Source organism: Schistocerca americana, chromosome 1, assembly GCF_021461395.2.
Source record: "Schistocerca americana isolate TAMUIC-IGC-003095 chromosome 1, iqSchAmer2.1, whole genome shotgun sequence".
NCBI classification, from domain to species: Eukaryota; Metazoa; Arthropoda; class Insecta; order Orthoptera; family Acrididae; genus Schistocerca; species Schistocerca americana.
In genome coordinates, this window is record NC_060119.1 from 743,904,552 (window position 1) to 743,922,139 (window position 17,588).

General features: G+C 41.0%; 1 protein-coding gene across 1 annotated transcript in view; it reads right to left on the reverse strand.

The window, feature by feature from the left end:
- LOC124545223 overlaps positions 1 to 17,588 on the reverse strand; it is a 107,978-nt gene that overhangs the window by 59,820 nt on the left and 30,570 nt on the right. The window contains exons 2-3 of the mRNA XM_047124098.1: positions 14,414 to 14,506; positions 14,057 to 14,209 (exon numbers count right to left, since the gene is read on the reverse strand). Coding sequence (XP_046980054.1) covers positions 14,057 to 14,209; positions 14,414 to 14,506 — 246 coding nt within the window. The remainder of the gene's footprint in view (positions 1 to 14,056; positions 14,210 to 14,413; positions 14,507 to 17,588) is intronic.

Consider the following 17,588-nt stretch of genomic DNA (forward strand, 5'->3'; position numbering starts at 1 on the left):
AAGAAACAATAGCGCAAACAAGGAAATATCTAAAAAAATTTGCCAAAAACCTGGCATTTTCTGATGTGAGCAAAAATCTAAATACTAAAATCTACACCTTTAGTAATGAACTGTTTTTAGATGGACGTTCAAATGGCTCTGAGCACTATGGAACTTAACTTCTGAGGTAATCAGTCCCCTAGTACTTAGAACTACTTAAACCTAACTAACCCAAGGACATCACCCACATCCATGCCCAAGGCAGGATTCGAACCTGCGGTAGCGCGGTTCCAGACTGTAGCGCCTAGGACCGCTCGGCCACCCCAGCCAGCTTTAGATGGAGGAAGCAACCCAAGTGGTATATGTGTCTCAGCAAGACCACTGACATTAATTTATTTCAATTAAATAAAACACATTTGGTAACTAAAATACCCATTTCCTTGGAGTCACAAGACGGATTTAAAATACCTTCACTGATTTCAGAAATAACCTCGAAAAAAAGTAGGCCTCTCGAATTATGTGTACAAGGTAGGGATGAATTGTGTAAACCAACACTGTTGGTGACCGCCAATATGCTGGTTTTACTATGTTCGTTATTGCCAGTTATTATCCTCTATTGTTTGCAGGTATTGTGCGATTTTTCTTTCGAGAAATATATGAGAACATAGTGTACGAACTGCCAGCAGCTGACATTTTCCTTCTTATTATCATCCATACTTTGTAACATATAAACTATTTTTGAAGTGCCAAAAAGTACTAGAACAAATATAAGTTAATAAAATGCCACACGGCACAATGTACTTGCTGTGAGACAGTCGTGATTCCTGAAATCCATCACTCGTGGCCTCTGGTCTGGTGAGGAGCACTGCAGTCCTGTGACCATGGATAAACCATGAAGATCTGCTGCATTATGTCAAACACAAACAGACCTTGCCTGCAGGCAGATCTGTGAGACTACATCCAACGAGCAAGGCCTGCACATTAGTGGGAAGCAAATGGCTTCAGATCGACACGCCCGATCCATTACAGATACCCACAGAAACGGCCTGCAGTTTTGGCCCATTGCGGAATTTCACAAGCCACAGACAGCATGTCAGTGAAATGAGACTGCAGTGATCAATGCATGCAAGAAATAACTTGTTCAAATATTCTGAGAATAAGTATTAATGAGGATAGGTAGCAACTTAGTGTAAAGATGATTGCTGAGCCACTTCCCTACTCCCTCATCACTACTTCTTCTTCTGTTCCTACCACTCCCCTCAGCTTGCAATCAGTGCTGCCACTACTTCTTGTCACTAGCTGAGAAGCTGCTGATGAGAAGCACGAGGAGTGGTTTGTTTGGATTTAATTCTCAGAGGCTGTAGACGTGGTGGCCTTAGACAGTAGTCATGTGTATATGAGTTATGTCTGAGTGATTATGTGAATGCATGTGTTTGCTCTTATTTTCTGACAAAAGCTCTGGCTGAAAATTTAGTTGTGAGAGGATGATTCTTTTCTACATGCCTTCTGTGGCTCAGCAATCATCTTTACACTGAGTTGCTCAGCTGCACCCAGCCAGCAACAATTCATGACACCTCAGTAAACAAACCAGTTCATCTACTGAGACAAAAATTTCCTTTATATTTCCATGATTTCCCTGAAGTGTTTGAAATTCCCTGATATTCCACGATTTCCAGAACCTGTGGCAACCCTGGAAGCATATGTGCAACTTGCCACTAACACACACTTTTTAAACAAATGAAAGAAATTATGCATGGCTGAAGCAGCTCTGTCAACAAACACCAAGAAAGATCAAACAGAAGAAAAACTGAGTAATTGCAAATTTTTGTACAGTAGTAGGAGAGAGTATCATGAACAACATACTAGAAATACCCATTGGTGGGGGTGTGAGCATTGGGCACTAAAGAGTGAGTGTGAGTGTGTGTGTGTGTGTGTGTGGGGGGGGGGGGGGGGGGGGGGAGGGGGGGGGGAAGGGGGGGAGGGGGGAGGGGGGGTGTTCAGTGTTGAAGAGGCAGAGATCAAAACTTGCCAGAAGGTCTTCAACAATTCTGCCCCAGTCAGTGGTTGCCATACCACCCCACAGAAAGTTAATGGCGTTAAAATCTCCAGGGAGAAGGAAGGGACAAGAAGAGCGGCAAGCATAGGAGGCCAATCTGGGGGATGGGAGAGGGAGGTGGAGAGAGAAAGATTGCATACTATTACCACAGAGTCTAAATGGGTCCGAACAGCCATCGTTTATAGTGCAGTATGAAGACGAACACAGGAAAAAACAATGCCTGTCCGGGCCATCGTACAGGTGCTGGAGAAGAGGGTTTCTTCTCCGGCTGAGGAGGAGCAATTCAATGAGGGGAGGGAATGGAGGAGGAGGACGATATTAGTGTTTAACGTCCCGTCGACAACGACGTCATTAGAGACGGAGCGCAAGCTCGGGTGACGGAAGGATGGCGTAGGAAATCGGCCATGCCCTTTCAAAGGAACCATCCCGGCATTTGCCTGAAGCGATTTAGGGAAATCACGGAAAACCTAAATCAGGATGGCCGGAGACGGGATTGAACTGTCGTCCTCCCGAATTTGAGTCCAGTGTGCTAACCACTGCGCCACCTCGCTCGGTGGAGGGAATGGGAACCACCAGGGAGGAGGAGGAGAATGGGACAGGATGGAGGTAAGGAGTAAGGAGGAGGATAAAACACACAAGAAGCAAAGGCAGACATTAAAAATACCAGGTGGAGGCGGTTGAATTCCTGTTGGGCCTCAGAATAGCAAAGACAGCGGAGAGCTGTGAATCTCCGAATCTTCCATTCCTTTTCAGATAACGGGCAACCCAGCAAGAAAGGAGAACATGTGGTTGGTGGGTTTGAAAGAGGGGGAAAGGGACCAAACTATGAGGTCACCAGTCCCTTGTTCCGAAGGAAAAAATGCCACAAAGGTGAGAATAAGACAATGAGACCTACAACACAAAACAGAATGAAAGGAAAAACCAGAACAATGACTGAAGGGGAACAAACACTTAAATGGACAAAAGGGAACAAGAAAACCACAAAGACGCAAGAAACAGGTAGAAGAGGTTAAAACAAGAAAGCAGGTTACCATGGCTGGCTGGCCATGACAATAAAATGGAAAAGCAAGCCACTCTGGCACATTAAAACCTCCACCCTGAAACACTAGGCTGGAGGATACACAGGGACAAAGGGCATGTGCTAAAACTTAGAGCAAATGATAAAACTCATCCTCATGAATAAAACGTACAACTAAAGGTGCTGCTGAGGCACTGTCACCCAAAACCGAAGGTAGGATGCTGGCAAAGTTAAAAAGTCCACCACAGAGCAATTAAAAGTGGGCAGTCCAGCAAGAAATAGACGACTGTCATTTGTGGGCCCCAGCGACACCGAGGTGGGTCCTCGTGACAGAGGAGGTAACCATACGACAGCCACGTATGGCAACGCGGAGCCGACAGAGAACCACCGAGTCCCTGTGAGAGGTGCACATGGAGGTCTTCCACATGTTCGTAGTTCCCTTAAGGGCAAGCAGCTTGTTGTGCGTACTGAGGTTATGCCATTCTGTCTCCCAAAGCTGCAAAACCTTGCGGCGTAATACTGAACGCAGGTCAGTTTCAGAGAAGCCAATCACAATAAGCGGTTTCCACGTAGCCTGTTTGGCCAGCCTGTCAGCAAGTTTGTTGTCTGGGATTCCAATGTGACCTGGGGTCCAGACAAACACCACTGAATGACTGGACCGTTCCAGGGCATAGATGGACTCCTGGAGGGTCACTACAAAAGGATAACGATGGTAGCACTGATCAATAGCTTGTACGCAGCTCAAGGAGTCAGTACACAGGAGAAATGACTCACCTGGGCATGAGCAGATGTGCTCCAGAGCACGAGATATGGCCACCAGCTCTGCAGTGAAAACACTGCAGCCATCTAGCAAGGACTGCTGTTCTATATGTCCTGCATGAACATAGGCAAAGCCAACATGACCATCAGCCATCGAGCCATTTATGTAAAACACTTCATGGCCCGGTACATGCTGAGAATCGAGAGGAAGTGACAGCAGAGTCACTGGGTTAACTGAGTCCTTAGGGCCACATGCAAAGTCCAGGCAGAGCTGCAGCCTAGGTGTTCGGATGACAGACTTGAGGGACACAAGATTATCAGTGGCAGAGTGCCGCAGGTGGAGGCCGCCCTGACATGGAGCCAGTAGGCCACCTGACTCCAGGACGCAACCCAACTGCCGACACCATCATACGTTCCAACAGCTTACAAACAACGTTGGTGAGGCTGATAGACCAATAGCTACCCACATCAGGTGGGTTTTTACTGGGTTTAAGCACCAGAATGATGGTGCTCTCCTTATTGTGATGGAAAGACACCATCGCACCAGATCCAATTGAAGATCAGGAGAAGTCACTTGCAGTCAGCAGAGAGATGTTTAATCATCTGACTGGCCCAGGAGATGTATCGGGGCAATGTGCAAGGGCACTGAGGAGCTCTCATTCTGTAAATGGGGTGTTATAGGGTTCAATGTGGCATGTAGTGAACAAGAGGACTTCCCTTTCCATCCGCCGTTTGAGGGAGCAAAAAACTGGGGGGGGGGGGGGGGGGGGAATCTCCAACACAGAGGCTCAAGCAAAGTGTTCAGCAAAGTGCTCGGCAATCGGGTTTGGTCGGTACATAACTCACCATTTATGATAACATCGGAGACAGCTGTTGGGGCCTGGTACCCAAAAAGTAGTCTGATCTCCGTCCAGACTTGGGAAGGTGACCTATGACATCCAATGCCCATGTGCCCATGTGCTCTCCATATCTCTCCCAACACTCCTGCTTCCGTCTTTTGATAACTTGGCGAACACGGGCACGGAGCTGCTTAAAGGCTATGAGGTGCTCCAGCGAAGGGTGCCTCTTATGCCACTGTAGAGCTCACCGACACTCCTCAATTGCCTTAGCAGCTTCCGGTGACAACCAAGGGACCGCCTTTCACCAGGGGCACCCTAAAGTGTAAGAGATTGCGTTTTCTGCGACAGTAACAATTGCTGTAGTCACCTGCTCAGCCATCGCATTGATGTTACCGTGTGGGGGAGAGTCAACAGTGATCGCAGAGGTGAAAGTTTCCCTGTCTGCCTTGTTTAAAGCCCACCTGGGCAGGCGTCCGTGGGCTTGACGCTGGAGCAGTGACAGGAAGATGGGGAATGGTCACTACCACACAGGTCGTCATGTGCTCTCCAGTGGATACATGGGAGAAGTCCTGGGCTGCAAAGTGATAAATCAATGGCCGAGCAACTATCACAAGCCACACTGAAATGTGTAGCAGCCCCAGTATTTAAGAGGCAGATGTCAAACTGAGACAGTAAAGTTTCAACATCCTGCGTCGTCCATATTCTGACAGCCACAGCTTCCAGAGAGGTTTGAAGGGGCACAGGTTCACTACAGACTGAGTTTAGGACATAAACGCAAACTCCACTTGACACACTATTATAGTCGCTACAGTTCCTCCAATATCCCTTATAGCCACGAAGGGCGGGGCCCGCATTGCCGGGAATCAGATTTCCTGGAGGGCAAGCCACCAACTTATTGCCCGAGCAGTCTATATCCATTGTGTCTGTGGGTCCGGCAAGATCTAGGTCCTCAGCAAACGCCAGAATCTCCACCTTATCTCCACACGCAGAGATGGTAGGTGCGGGTTCCACTGCAATTTCCTTGGTCTTAGGGGTTTTCTTTTTGGATTTCTCTCACTGCTCCTTGAGTTTCCCTGGCTGGGAGGACTTCACCGTTACAGTCTCTGGGACTGAGGATAATCATGAAACTCTACAACCAGCTCCTTTTGGGCACTTCAGCCACTAGCAGGCGTCATCTTTCCTACTAGCAGAAACCTGGGAATGGAGTGACCTTCCTGGTGAGAGGAGCTGAAGGAGGACATTTGCACTGCTATATGGGAGAAGATAAACACACTTTCAGTTTACCTTAGAGAGCAGTCTGTAATCAGCAGAGAAATGCCTTTCTGTAACTTACTTCCTCAACAGACCAATTGTTTTATACATTATCCTGCAATAAGTGCAGACTTTGTTTGATACATTAAGTGTATCTTTGATTGGCTGCTGGCTACCGAAAGGTGACCAAACTTTAATTTGATTACAGAACTGGGATAAAATCTCTGCAAAGCAACCTGTTCCTGCTGTACTCTGCAATGAAACACTGATTAATGCATTGTGACTGGTGCACTATGCTGTCCCTGATATGCTGCTGTCACTTAAGTCACCCTTCGGTGTATCACTGTGGTTATCAGTGTAGTGCAAAGCAATTTTGGACATAATCTCTCCAAAATTTGACATGAAAGTTTTTAATTCTCTATCTTGTCATACAACAGACATTTGTTGCAACATTAGAGAAATAAATACTGTCCATTAAAGGATAACTAAGACTATGCCTCAGACTACCGTGATATGTTTTATGAGCACGGATCTCACCTGGAATCTCAGTAAGCATGGTACATGCCATCAGTCATTTTAATCAGAAGACTGATGATGAGTTTGTGATGCTCAATAGCTAGGGTATCAATGTCTTCGCAGAATATGAATTAATCAGACAGAGAAAGTACTTTTTTCATCGTAAGTGATCTTCTTGGGACAATGGCCCATAGACACAAATTACACACTTGAAATATTGTATGGCAATGTCAACAAAGATTGTGTTGACACTGCAAACTCAAGCCAGCCATGAATATGTCACCCTACAAGGAGTGTGTATGAGGGCACGTAAACAGTACAACCTAACAAATGAAGCATTCCACTACAAACTGATGAAAGAATATAACAAACAAACACATCGTAATCAGAAAAATGGATAACATATGTCAACTTTGCAACGCAAAAAAATAGAGTAGAGGAACACCAGGATTCTGTTGCATGAATGGAAAAATTTGATTACCACCACTGGAAGCACCTCCACAGGAATTTTACATTACACGACTGTGGAAACTCCAGAATCAAAACACTTTCTTCAAAATGTAAAAGTGTACAATGCCTCCTTCCAAATGATTTCCTTCAGTGCCACTTTGGTCAACACTAATAGAGATGAAATTGATGATGTTTTTTCCATCCAAGTACAAACTTATCACAACATCGGATCATTACCACCACTATCCAACGAAGACCATAAATTTCTACAAGTACATTTCATCAGAAATGAAGAAGCAGAAATTGGTCAATGATGCACAAATATCAGCATACTGAGACGAGAATTAGTCCAAGATGTACAGAGGATCTTACACAAATACAATCAACTGATTCACACATTCAAAACTGCACTAGACAATGATTTCTGACAATTATAAAGTTATAAGTCAAGTCAACAAAAGACCACATGTAGAACACAAACATTGATTTAATGCACCTCAGATAGACAACGTCGTCATTTTAACTGTGAACAATGAAAACACAAGCTGTGACAGAATCGTACAATGAAGAAGAGAAGGATTACAAAGCATTACAGAGGCACCGTTCATACGATGCCCTCCAATGTCAATTAGTATTTCTGTGTAGAGAGGACATATCATTAATGCGAGACAAATCCAACCGAAACAGGGGTAGAAACAAACAAGACCCTACCAAGGCATTCTATGTTTACCACTTTATGACCAGAGACAATGAAACATACAATCACATTCTCAACACTCACTGTTTATTCCAACAATTCTTGGTAGATATGTACGCAAAAACAGAAGCAGAACAGATGCTTTACATAAGATTGAATCAGAAGAAACTACACACAGAAGAATACATCCACATTTGAGACTCAATCATAAATGACAAACATAGGAACAATGGTAATCTTACTTTCATCATACATAGGACATCCGAGACATGTGCACTAAAACATTCAAGATGCCATGACCTACATAAGAAATTATGGACAACCTGACCTCTTCATAACATTCACATGCAACTCGTCGTGGCCAGAAATCAAATAACAACTAAGATACAACAAGCCACCATGCATTGACACGATATAACAGCCTGAGTTTTCCAACAAAAACAAATGAGATTTATGAAAGTCATCACAAAATACAACATCTTTGGATCCATTAGGTGCCAAATGTAACCAACAGTATGTCACAAACCAGGACTGCCTCATTCACACAGTCTCCTATGGCTACACAACAGAATTCAACCCACAATATAACAAGATCAAGAAAAGCTGAATTTCCCAATCCACAAGAAGATTTGGAACTGTAAGACATAGTGAAAAACATGTTCACAGACCATGCTGGCCATTAACCCCACTTCACCATGTATAAGTAATGGAAAATGTCGGAAAAATATTCAAAACCATACTTGGATGGCACACAAACACACTGTAGCTGATGGCTGTCCAAAATACAAAAAATGATCACCCAACAACACACAGCAAAACTACAAATATGAGGCAGCGACGAACTGGAAATAGTTAATCAATGGGTAGTACCTTATAACACATGACTTTCTAAAACATTCCAAGCACAAATAAACATAGAATACTGCATTTCAGTGAAATCCATCAAACGTGTGTGCAAGTATGTGAACAAAGGCAGTGACATGGCAGTATTTCAAATAGTCAAAGACAGCACACAACAAAATGGAAATGCCAAGATCCTCATGTACGAAATGGGCAAATACATCAACAATAATAAAGCAGTATGGTGGATTTTCAGTTTTCTCACACACATATAGGAAAACCAACTGTGCAACATCTAGTGGTACATTTTGAGAATTTACAGAGAGAGTACTTCACAAAAGACACCACCAGAAAAATTGAATGTGAACCACCTCAAAGTGCAACATTAACAGCTTTTTACCAATGATTCCAAATGGATCCACTTGCAAAAACGTTACTATATGTCGCCGCCCCTACATATTGTATGTAGAACAAAAAGGAAAAACTTTTGATGACAAAAACAAGGAATTCCAGTACAAGATCACCCAGGAATCATGAAAACTGACACACTAAGTTGAGTATATACCGTACATCCAAACAACACCAAATGTTTCTATCTCTGGATGTCACAACATGAAATACATGGTGCAACAAGTTTCGCAAGATCTTAAGACTATTGACGGTTACCTATGCCAGACATACAGAGAAGAATGCTGATGCTTACGACTATTGGAAAACGACAACCACTGGGATTAACACAACATGAAGCCTTACTCACATCCTCAGCTTAACAAATGAGACTTATTCTCCATAACTCTAACAATATGTAACCCTTAAAATCCAAAACAGCTATGTGACTCCTTTAACGAGAGTATGAGTGATGACATACAGTGTGAAATCCGACAAGCTCATCCTGAAGCAACCATCGAATTCAATGACATCTTCAATGAAACACTCACTTGCCTAGAAGATAAATGTTTAACAATGAACAACCAGACCTTAGTACACCTTGGGATGCAAGCACCATGAAAACATGCTATCAGTGTGCTAAACTTTGGAATTGCAAAGGATAAAAGCTACAACATTAACAAACTACTTCAATACATTGCTCACAACAGACCATTCCTCAATGACAATCAAAAGGAAATTAACAATGTTATCAAGAACTGATTGACAACAACACAGGCAGAATTATTTACTTGGACTCACCAGGCAGCATCGGGAAAACGTTTGTAATAAATCTGTTGCTGACAGAAATATGTGTAAACAACGTATTGCACTTGCACTGGCATCATCCAGCATTGCTGCCACACTTATGGAAGGATGATGAACTGTCAATTCCATCCTACAATTACCACTGAATATAGCCACAGAAAAATTCCCTGTACGTAAAATCTTAACAGCATCTGGATGGGGTGGATTTCTAAAGCAATCTAAAATTATCTTCTGGGATGAATGCATGATGGCACATAAAAAATCATTCTAAGCCAAGGACAGAACATTACAAGAATTGTGAGGACATACTTAAATGATCGGAAAAGCTCTACCCACAATCTCAGGAGATTTCCGAGAAACACTTCCAGTTACCCCGAAGCCAACACCAGAAGGCAAGATCAATGGATGCTTAGAAAAAAAAAAAAAAAAAAAAAAAAAAATCCACATCTCTGGCCACACATACTGTAACTAACAAAAATGTGAGAGTTGAACTATTGAAAGACAAAACAATATCATAAGTTGCTCAACAACTTTTATGAACAGGTGAAGGCACACATCCCACTGACCACATGACTGGCCTCATTAAGTTCAACAGTGATTTCTGCAACATAGCCACTGCTGAAAATGAACTCACTGACCAAATTTATCCAAATATTGTTTACAACTATACCAATCTGGACTAAAAATAATCAAATTTAATATTAAAAACAAAATTTCTAGTGTAGAGAGAATATACAAATCGATCGACACAGTGGTAAACGTTGAAGAAAGTGTGAAATCCCCTACAGAATCTCTAAACTCTTTGCAAGTACCAGGACGGCCAATACACTGTTTTTGATCTAAAATTGGATCTCCGGTCATACAACTCAGAAATCTCAACTCACTAAAACTGTATAATGAAACAACGATGATGATCAAATAGCTACTGATTAACACCATCAAAGCCGAAGTTATGGCTGGAAAGTACAAAGGACACATACTATTTACCCCAGAATACCGCTGATCTCTACTGAACTGCCATTCCAATTTAATAGATTGCAATTTCCAACAAATTAGCCTACAGTTTTACAATTAACAAAGTGCAAGGTCAAACCTTAAAATATTGCAGCATCAACCCAGACGACTCCTGCTTCTCTCGCAGTCAAGTATACGTAACTTGCTCTCGAGTTGTAAATTCGAAAAATTTGTACGTATATAACCAGGATAACAAAATGAAAAATGTTGTTTGTAAAAAAGTATTGTAAATATAATACATTTCCAATGTTTTTTTTTACCTCTTTTACTTTAAAATTTATCCTTTTATTCCAGCTACCACACAATCTCATACCGATTCCGTGAGCGAAGCCAGGTACCCCAGCTAGTGTGTAACAGAATCCCACATGGGAGTATTTATGTGTACATGCAAGTTCATGCCCTCTCCTCAGATTTAAGTGAAACTATAATATAGTCATGACATAATACTGAGGAAGGAAAATCAGAGTAGCATCCAGTTGACAGCATGGTTATTACACATGGAGCATAAGCAGGGTTAAGAAAGGATGTGGAAGGAAATCAGCCATGCCCTTTACAAAGGAGCCATCCTAGTATTCACCTGGTGTGATTTAGGGAAATCATGGGAAAGCTAAATCTGAGTAGTCAGACACAGATTTGAATAGCCATCTTTCTACATAGGAGTCCAACGTGCCCACTACTGTGCCACTTACCTCGGTCGTAACATAACATACCAAGTAGAACAAGAATTAGCAGATGAAAGTGCTGGAAGTTATTCCCTGGTACAAGTTTTTGGGTGACTTAAAAGAAAAAAAAAAACAGGGAAACAGCAGCCACTGTGAGAACAAGTAAATCTTGTGTAGCATTCCTAACATGGATGTTAAGACCAATTGAATAAAATTGTGAGTAAGTTTAACAACATATAGTAAGGAGAAACGGGCACAGTCAAAATTGGAAGACTAATTCACACAGTCATGACTGGCTTGATCACTGACTACAGAAGAATGAACCAGCCACTCCGTGAAACATTAGAATAACTTGCCCAATAATTTGGGCAAGAGCCTTGACAACACACAAACTCTTAAAACCTTTTCCACACTCGTCGTTTAAAACAGTGGATAAATCAGTATCACAAAAAACTACTGCCCTCTTGCCACAATATAAAACTGCAATCAAATAAGATTCAGTACACTAACATTGGTATGCTGCAAGAACAGCACACTGATGATTCCTCCCACTGGAGGAGGTACCCCAGTGTCAGAAGCAGTGACCTGTTAATTACCTTACAGCCTACCTTTGCACCCATGTGACAAATGATTTTCAGCATGGCAAATCTGTAGGTTTCATTAACCTTAATTCATAAAGTTTCACCTCCAGCCATACATTCTCTACATCTCACCGAGGTAATAGCACTCAAGGGGACACCACACAGAAGTACATTACTTTCCTTGCCTGCATCCCTTGCTGCAGCGTCAGCTTGCTCATTTCTCAGTTTCCCAGATGGCCCAATATCAATACTTCCTTCCCTTGACACCAAAATATGTAAAGTGTGTCTTGTACTACTTTGTCAGCTGGGTACTTTTCTGTATGGTCTGTACAGCACTTAAGTAATCAGGGCAGATGAGAAAGTTATCCCACTGGTTGGCCCTCAACCGCTCCTTTGTCTTAAGGACAGCGCACAGCTCTGGATCAAAGATTGTAAATTCACCTGAATTCTCCAAAAACATGTAAAAAGCTTTTTTTAAACAAAATCTGGAAAACAAGGTTTCTTGTACTTTGTCAATTTAAAAATAACTTTGGCTTTGCTGTTAACCAGGAAGGACATTGTGTTAAGACACTTAAGTCCACAACCCCGATCTCTGCAAGCCATTTCTTTGCTCTTCTGCAATTTAATACATTTGTTGTGCTAATTGTCAGACAAGAACATTGAAGGCTATAGATCGAAGGATAGAGCAGAGAGCACATATCTCTTATCATGAAGAACTTCCGCCAGAGGAACAGTAGTAGTTCCCCAGTGTCAGGAAAGAGAATAGGTATTCAGCTTGTCCTGACTGCTCCAGTCGTCATTATAATGTCCTCACAGTGAACTGAGTCCAAGATATTTACACAGGAGGGTTATGCAGAACCATATACAATATAGCCATGCTCCCACCATAACTGAACATTGCAAAATGATGATGGGTATGACCTGCCAACTATCTTATCTGTCATTTTAAGGTGTTAAAGACTCTTCACAGCTTTTGCTTTAAGATTCTTCAGGTGTGACAGCCAGATGAGTTTCTCATCAAAGATGAGGAACTTTACCAATTATTTAAAACAAGAGGTGTCCTCCAGTCACAGTTTATGTAGATTAAAAACATTACAATAAACTGAACTCTGAAAAATATCTACAAAAAGAGAGCATTGGACAGGGTTCACTGTGACAACTATGTTATTGACAACTATCACAAAAAGAACAACATTTAACATGGTTCCCTAGGAGACACTGTTCTACTGGGTATGTTGGTGTGTTTGTGTACTGACAACTCGGAGCCTAAAATACCACCCTGAAATGAAGAATCACAATGGAACAGGGGAAAAAACCCAGAAGCCCAATCCATTAAATTGCCAAGCAGTTTTGTATCTCCACATAATACCAAAGGCCTTTTGAATATCAAAAACATATTCCCATCAAGTGCAGCAGTCACAAAACAGGCTCTCGTGTTGCTCCTTCGTGGAGTATTAGATTTTGGATGGTACTATGAAAGTGATGCCAAAGGCAACTCAGGATTCTCTAGTTTCTAGAACCCATACCAAACACTAGTCAATAATTTGCTGGAGTGTCTCCCCTATACCTGCCAGCACTAAAATGTGATGATTATTTTTAGGCTGATGCAGTAGTCAGATTTTCAGGAGCAGGTTCATGATCACTTCCCTCCAAATTAGGGTGTTGTTCCTCAGATCAGATTTTGTTAAAAAATCTTAAGATGGTAGTTCTTCAACTCAACATTCAAATGAAGAAACATGTCATAGTGCACTCTGTCTGGCCCCGATGTCCTACTGTGAGCCACAGACACAGCATACTGTAATTCCTCTATACAAAAGGGACAGTTGTACTCTTCAGTATTACTGGAGCTGAAGTCCAACCATCTTCACAGTAAATTTTGGGTATAACTTTATTTGATTAATTTTAGAGGGGTATTTAATAGTGAGGGAAGCAAGCTCTGATCAGCACATCATAGAGTAAGAATAATCGAACACATAAATTCATACTTTGAGGAAAAATTGGAGTAAAAAGAAAAAAAAAATAGTGATGTGCACAGGTGAGATTTTGAAAATCTACCAAGCAAATCAAATATTACAAGGACATAACCTCCCAAATGCAACAATGAAATAAATCATCACGCTTTTATGGGTCTATCTCCTACAAACCAAGTAGGTGTGGAAACACAAATACGAAGAAAAGAACAAGAAAAAAAATCGGTTACCTCATGACTGATGTGGAATACTGAAGACGAAGATCATGTTCCTGATATGGATGCATAAAACCACTGTCAATTTGTGCTACAAGCTGTTTATCTTTAATAAGCACTTGCAGCATGCCCATAGTACACTCCACTGCTAAAGGTAATCTTTGGCACCTATAAATGCAAAATCAGTTTCGGTGAAAAATTATCCTTAATTATTCAACATTAGGAGAAATCATACCTTACTTTCAATAATGCAACAAGTATAAAATACACAAAATTGAGGAACACTACATCTTATAGAACAAATAAGTGCAGAAATTGATATGCTTTTTTTCTATCTAAAAAAAAAGTATATTACGGAAAGTTTACACATACCTTGCTTTCCACACTAACAGTCTCTCGTATGCCATAAACTGCAACTCTGTACTGCTTGAATAAATATTTTTGTAAGTGGCATCCCATTCAGCCCTAAAAAGAACACAGAAGGCATTACAATATTGTGAATACAACCATTTCTGTGACAAATTTTTGTTATATTAATTATCGAAAGGAATTTGTGCAAATATATTTCTAAATAGAAATGAAGTCATCTTTTTACTGACCCCACTTGCGTGTATCCACAAGAGCAGATTGAGAGATGATAGTCTACAAGATGAAGCATAGCAAGAAATACAAATAAGAGCTAATACTGATAAACACAAACAAAGTGCGCACACACACCCTGGAGAGATGGGGGAGCGGAGAGGGGGGGGGGGGGGGGGGGGGGGGGGAAGAGACTGAATTGGGAAGGAGGACAAAATATAACAATAAAACTTGTGCAAGTTTTGCAATAAAGTGAGATCAGATGTACAATGGAACAGTGGGTGTGCTGAGTAACAATACACATCTACTACGTTCAGCATTATACAACCTTCAGTAACTGAAGGTAAGAAATGTTATTTTGACACACAAGGAAAGTTTCCATTCAAATAAAATAATATTACTGCAATAATGCTTAAAGTATTTTCCATTTTTGCACTCTCTCAATGCAATATGTCATACCATGAAGTGATTTTTAACATGATTTTATAAATGGACTAATTTTAAAATATACCAATGGCAGTGTTAAAAATACGCCAGTGGACATTAACATTGATGTACCAGGAAGGAACGCAAATATTGAAATTTTTCTTCTTGTGCACATACAGTACAGCAGGAGGAGTGCATAATTAAATTTCTAAGTAATTTGATGGTACATGAAGTGAGAAATTTTGCCAGCGTTGGCAACAACAATGGCTCTAACTTGCTGGATACCAACTCGAGCTGAGCTTGGATGACAGAGATGGGTATATCATTCCACGCAGCTTCAGTTCTGTGGCAGACATCGTCAAATGTAGTGGTTATTGAGTGGTGATGTGTCATTCTCTTGGCAAACCAAGGCCAGAAGTCTTCTATAAGTGAGAGCTCAGAAAAATTTACTAGCCAGGGTAACAAACACCCTCCATATCAAGATATGGTCTGGACAGCAACTGTAAGTTATGGTGTAGCATTACCTTGTTGAAAGATAACATCAAAAAGACTTTGAGGCTAGAGCACTGCCAGCAACCTTAACATGTCAGAAACGTAATGAATGCTGCCCACATTACCACTCTACACCATCTTATCAGATGTGAGGCCTGTGTGACAATGACAGACCAAATCTGGTAATATTAGTTCTCCTCTGAGCCTCCACACATGGTTACACCCATCATGATGATGTACACATAACTGGGACTCAACTGAAAAGATGATATAGTGCCACTCCTGTGTCCAGCATTGTCATTCAGTACACCATTGTCAGCATGTGCATCTACTGCCATATCTGGATAAGTCAGAACAACGGTCATTGTGCTGACAATTCATGGTGCTCCAAATATCATGCTTCTCATCTACTTGCATGTCTTGTTACAAATAAGCTCATTTCCTAACTCGAGATACACGATGCAGTTGTACAAGCCTGCATAGTCAATGGAGCAACATGTCTTGGGTGCTAGTTATGTTGAGCAATTTAGAACCTTCACAGCATTGAAAATTGTCCTCCTGCACCCATTTATTCCATATTCACATGGCAGCTGTGGGATTTCTGCCAACAGGAGCAGAAATATAACAGAATGAGAAACTGCAGTCAAATTCTGAAATGTGTAAGAAGATGTTTTTTCTTCTTACACAAGTTATAAGAAAACCTTCTCACAAATAACCACCCACACTGAAATGCAGTTTCTGAATGAGAAGCCCATTACATAATCTTTCCTTAGATACAGAATGCAGATTGTAGTTTCATATTTACTTTATGTAATTGTTTTGACACACTCATATGCACAGACAAGCATGTAGTTCACTTAATGCCAATTTAACATTTGTTGCATACTGCCTTCATAGGGTTGCAATTTTATTGGCCAGGAGTAGATGCTTAGTAGTTGACATGGTCAGTTATATATAATTATAACGAAGTGTTAAAAACAAAAACTCTGAAACATTGCAAAATGTAAACACCAGTAGCCTTTGACTGCAGAATTCATAACTATGCACTATATGTCATGTTGCAGAAATATCTGAGTAATGAGGTTTGGACATGAAAAGGAATAATAACAAGTGGCAGCAATTTAAGCTGCAATTTGCCTTAATTATCATCAGTACACCTCTAGTGGTGGCAATACTTTTGTGGTAATACTGTTCTGAACATACAGCACCATACTATTTAATATTTTAGTGAAAAAAAAAAAAAAAAAAAAAAAAAAAAAAAAAAAAAAAAAAAAAAAAAAAAAAAAAACCATTAAAATTTCCACAAAGGCTAATATCAAACATCTTAATAAAACTGCAGCCTTAGACTTATTCAACAATCACTCCAATGCATAGCACGAACATTTATACATTGAAATGTCAAATGATAATATTGTATTCTTGCGCCCACCTTAAAATTTGTTGCAGAATAAGAAAGACACTACTAAAATACTATAGCACATGAATGTGACATTGTGATAACCAAACTAAACACAGATGAGCCAGCCATTGCACACTAACCGCTGCACTAAACTGCACGCAGCACAGCTTGCAGCAGTATTACAAATATTGGTGGCTGCATGTTTAACTAAATATTAATGCAACTTTGTTTAATGCATGAGAAAGCACAACGGTGCAATGACTTTTTGGCCAGTGCTATAAGTGCAAAACAAACCACTGTTCTTTATGTTTTGAAACAATTTTTATTTCATAGGCTGTTGCTATGTGGTTAAGTGCAAAACCAGATCACATACTCAATTTCAATCCCTGATCAGTCGTAGGATTTTTATGTGTCACTTACTACTGTTTCCACCTCTTGCAATTTTGATTGGTTTGAAAAATGCTGAGTTGCACTGAGATTCAAAGTCCACATTAAACTATAGACCTCCTTTACAACTGGCTCTGTAAGTAAGTTCCAAAAGGCAGATGAATGCTGCAGGATACTATCTCCCACAGAAACATGCCTGGGAAACCACTGCAGTGTTCAAACTAACCTTTTGGTTCATGACAGCACTACCTTTTTAAGTTCAGT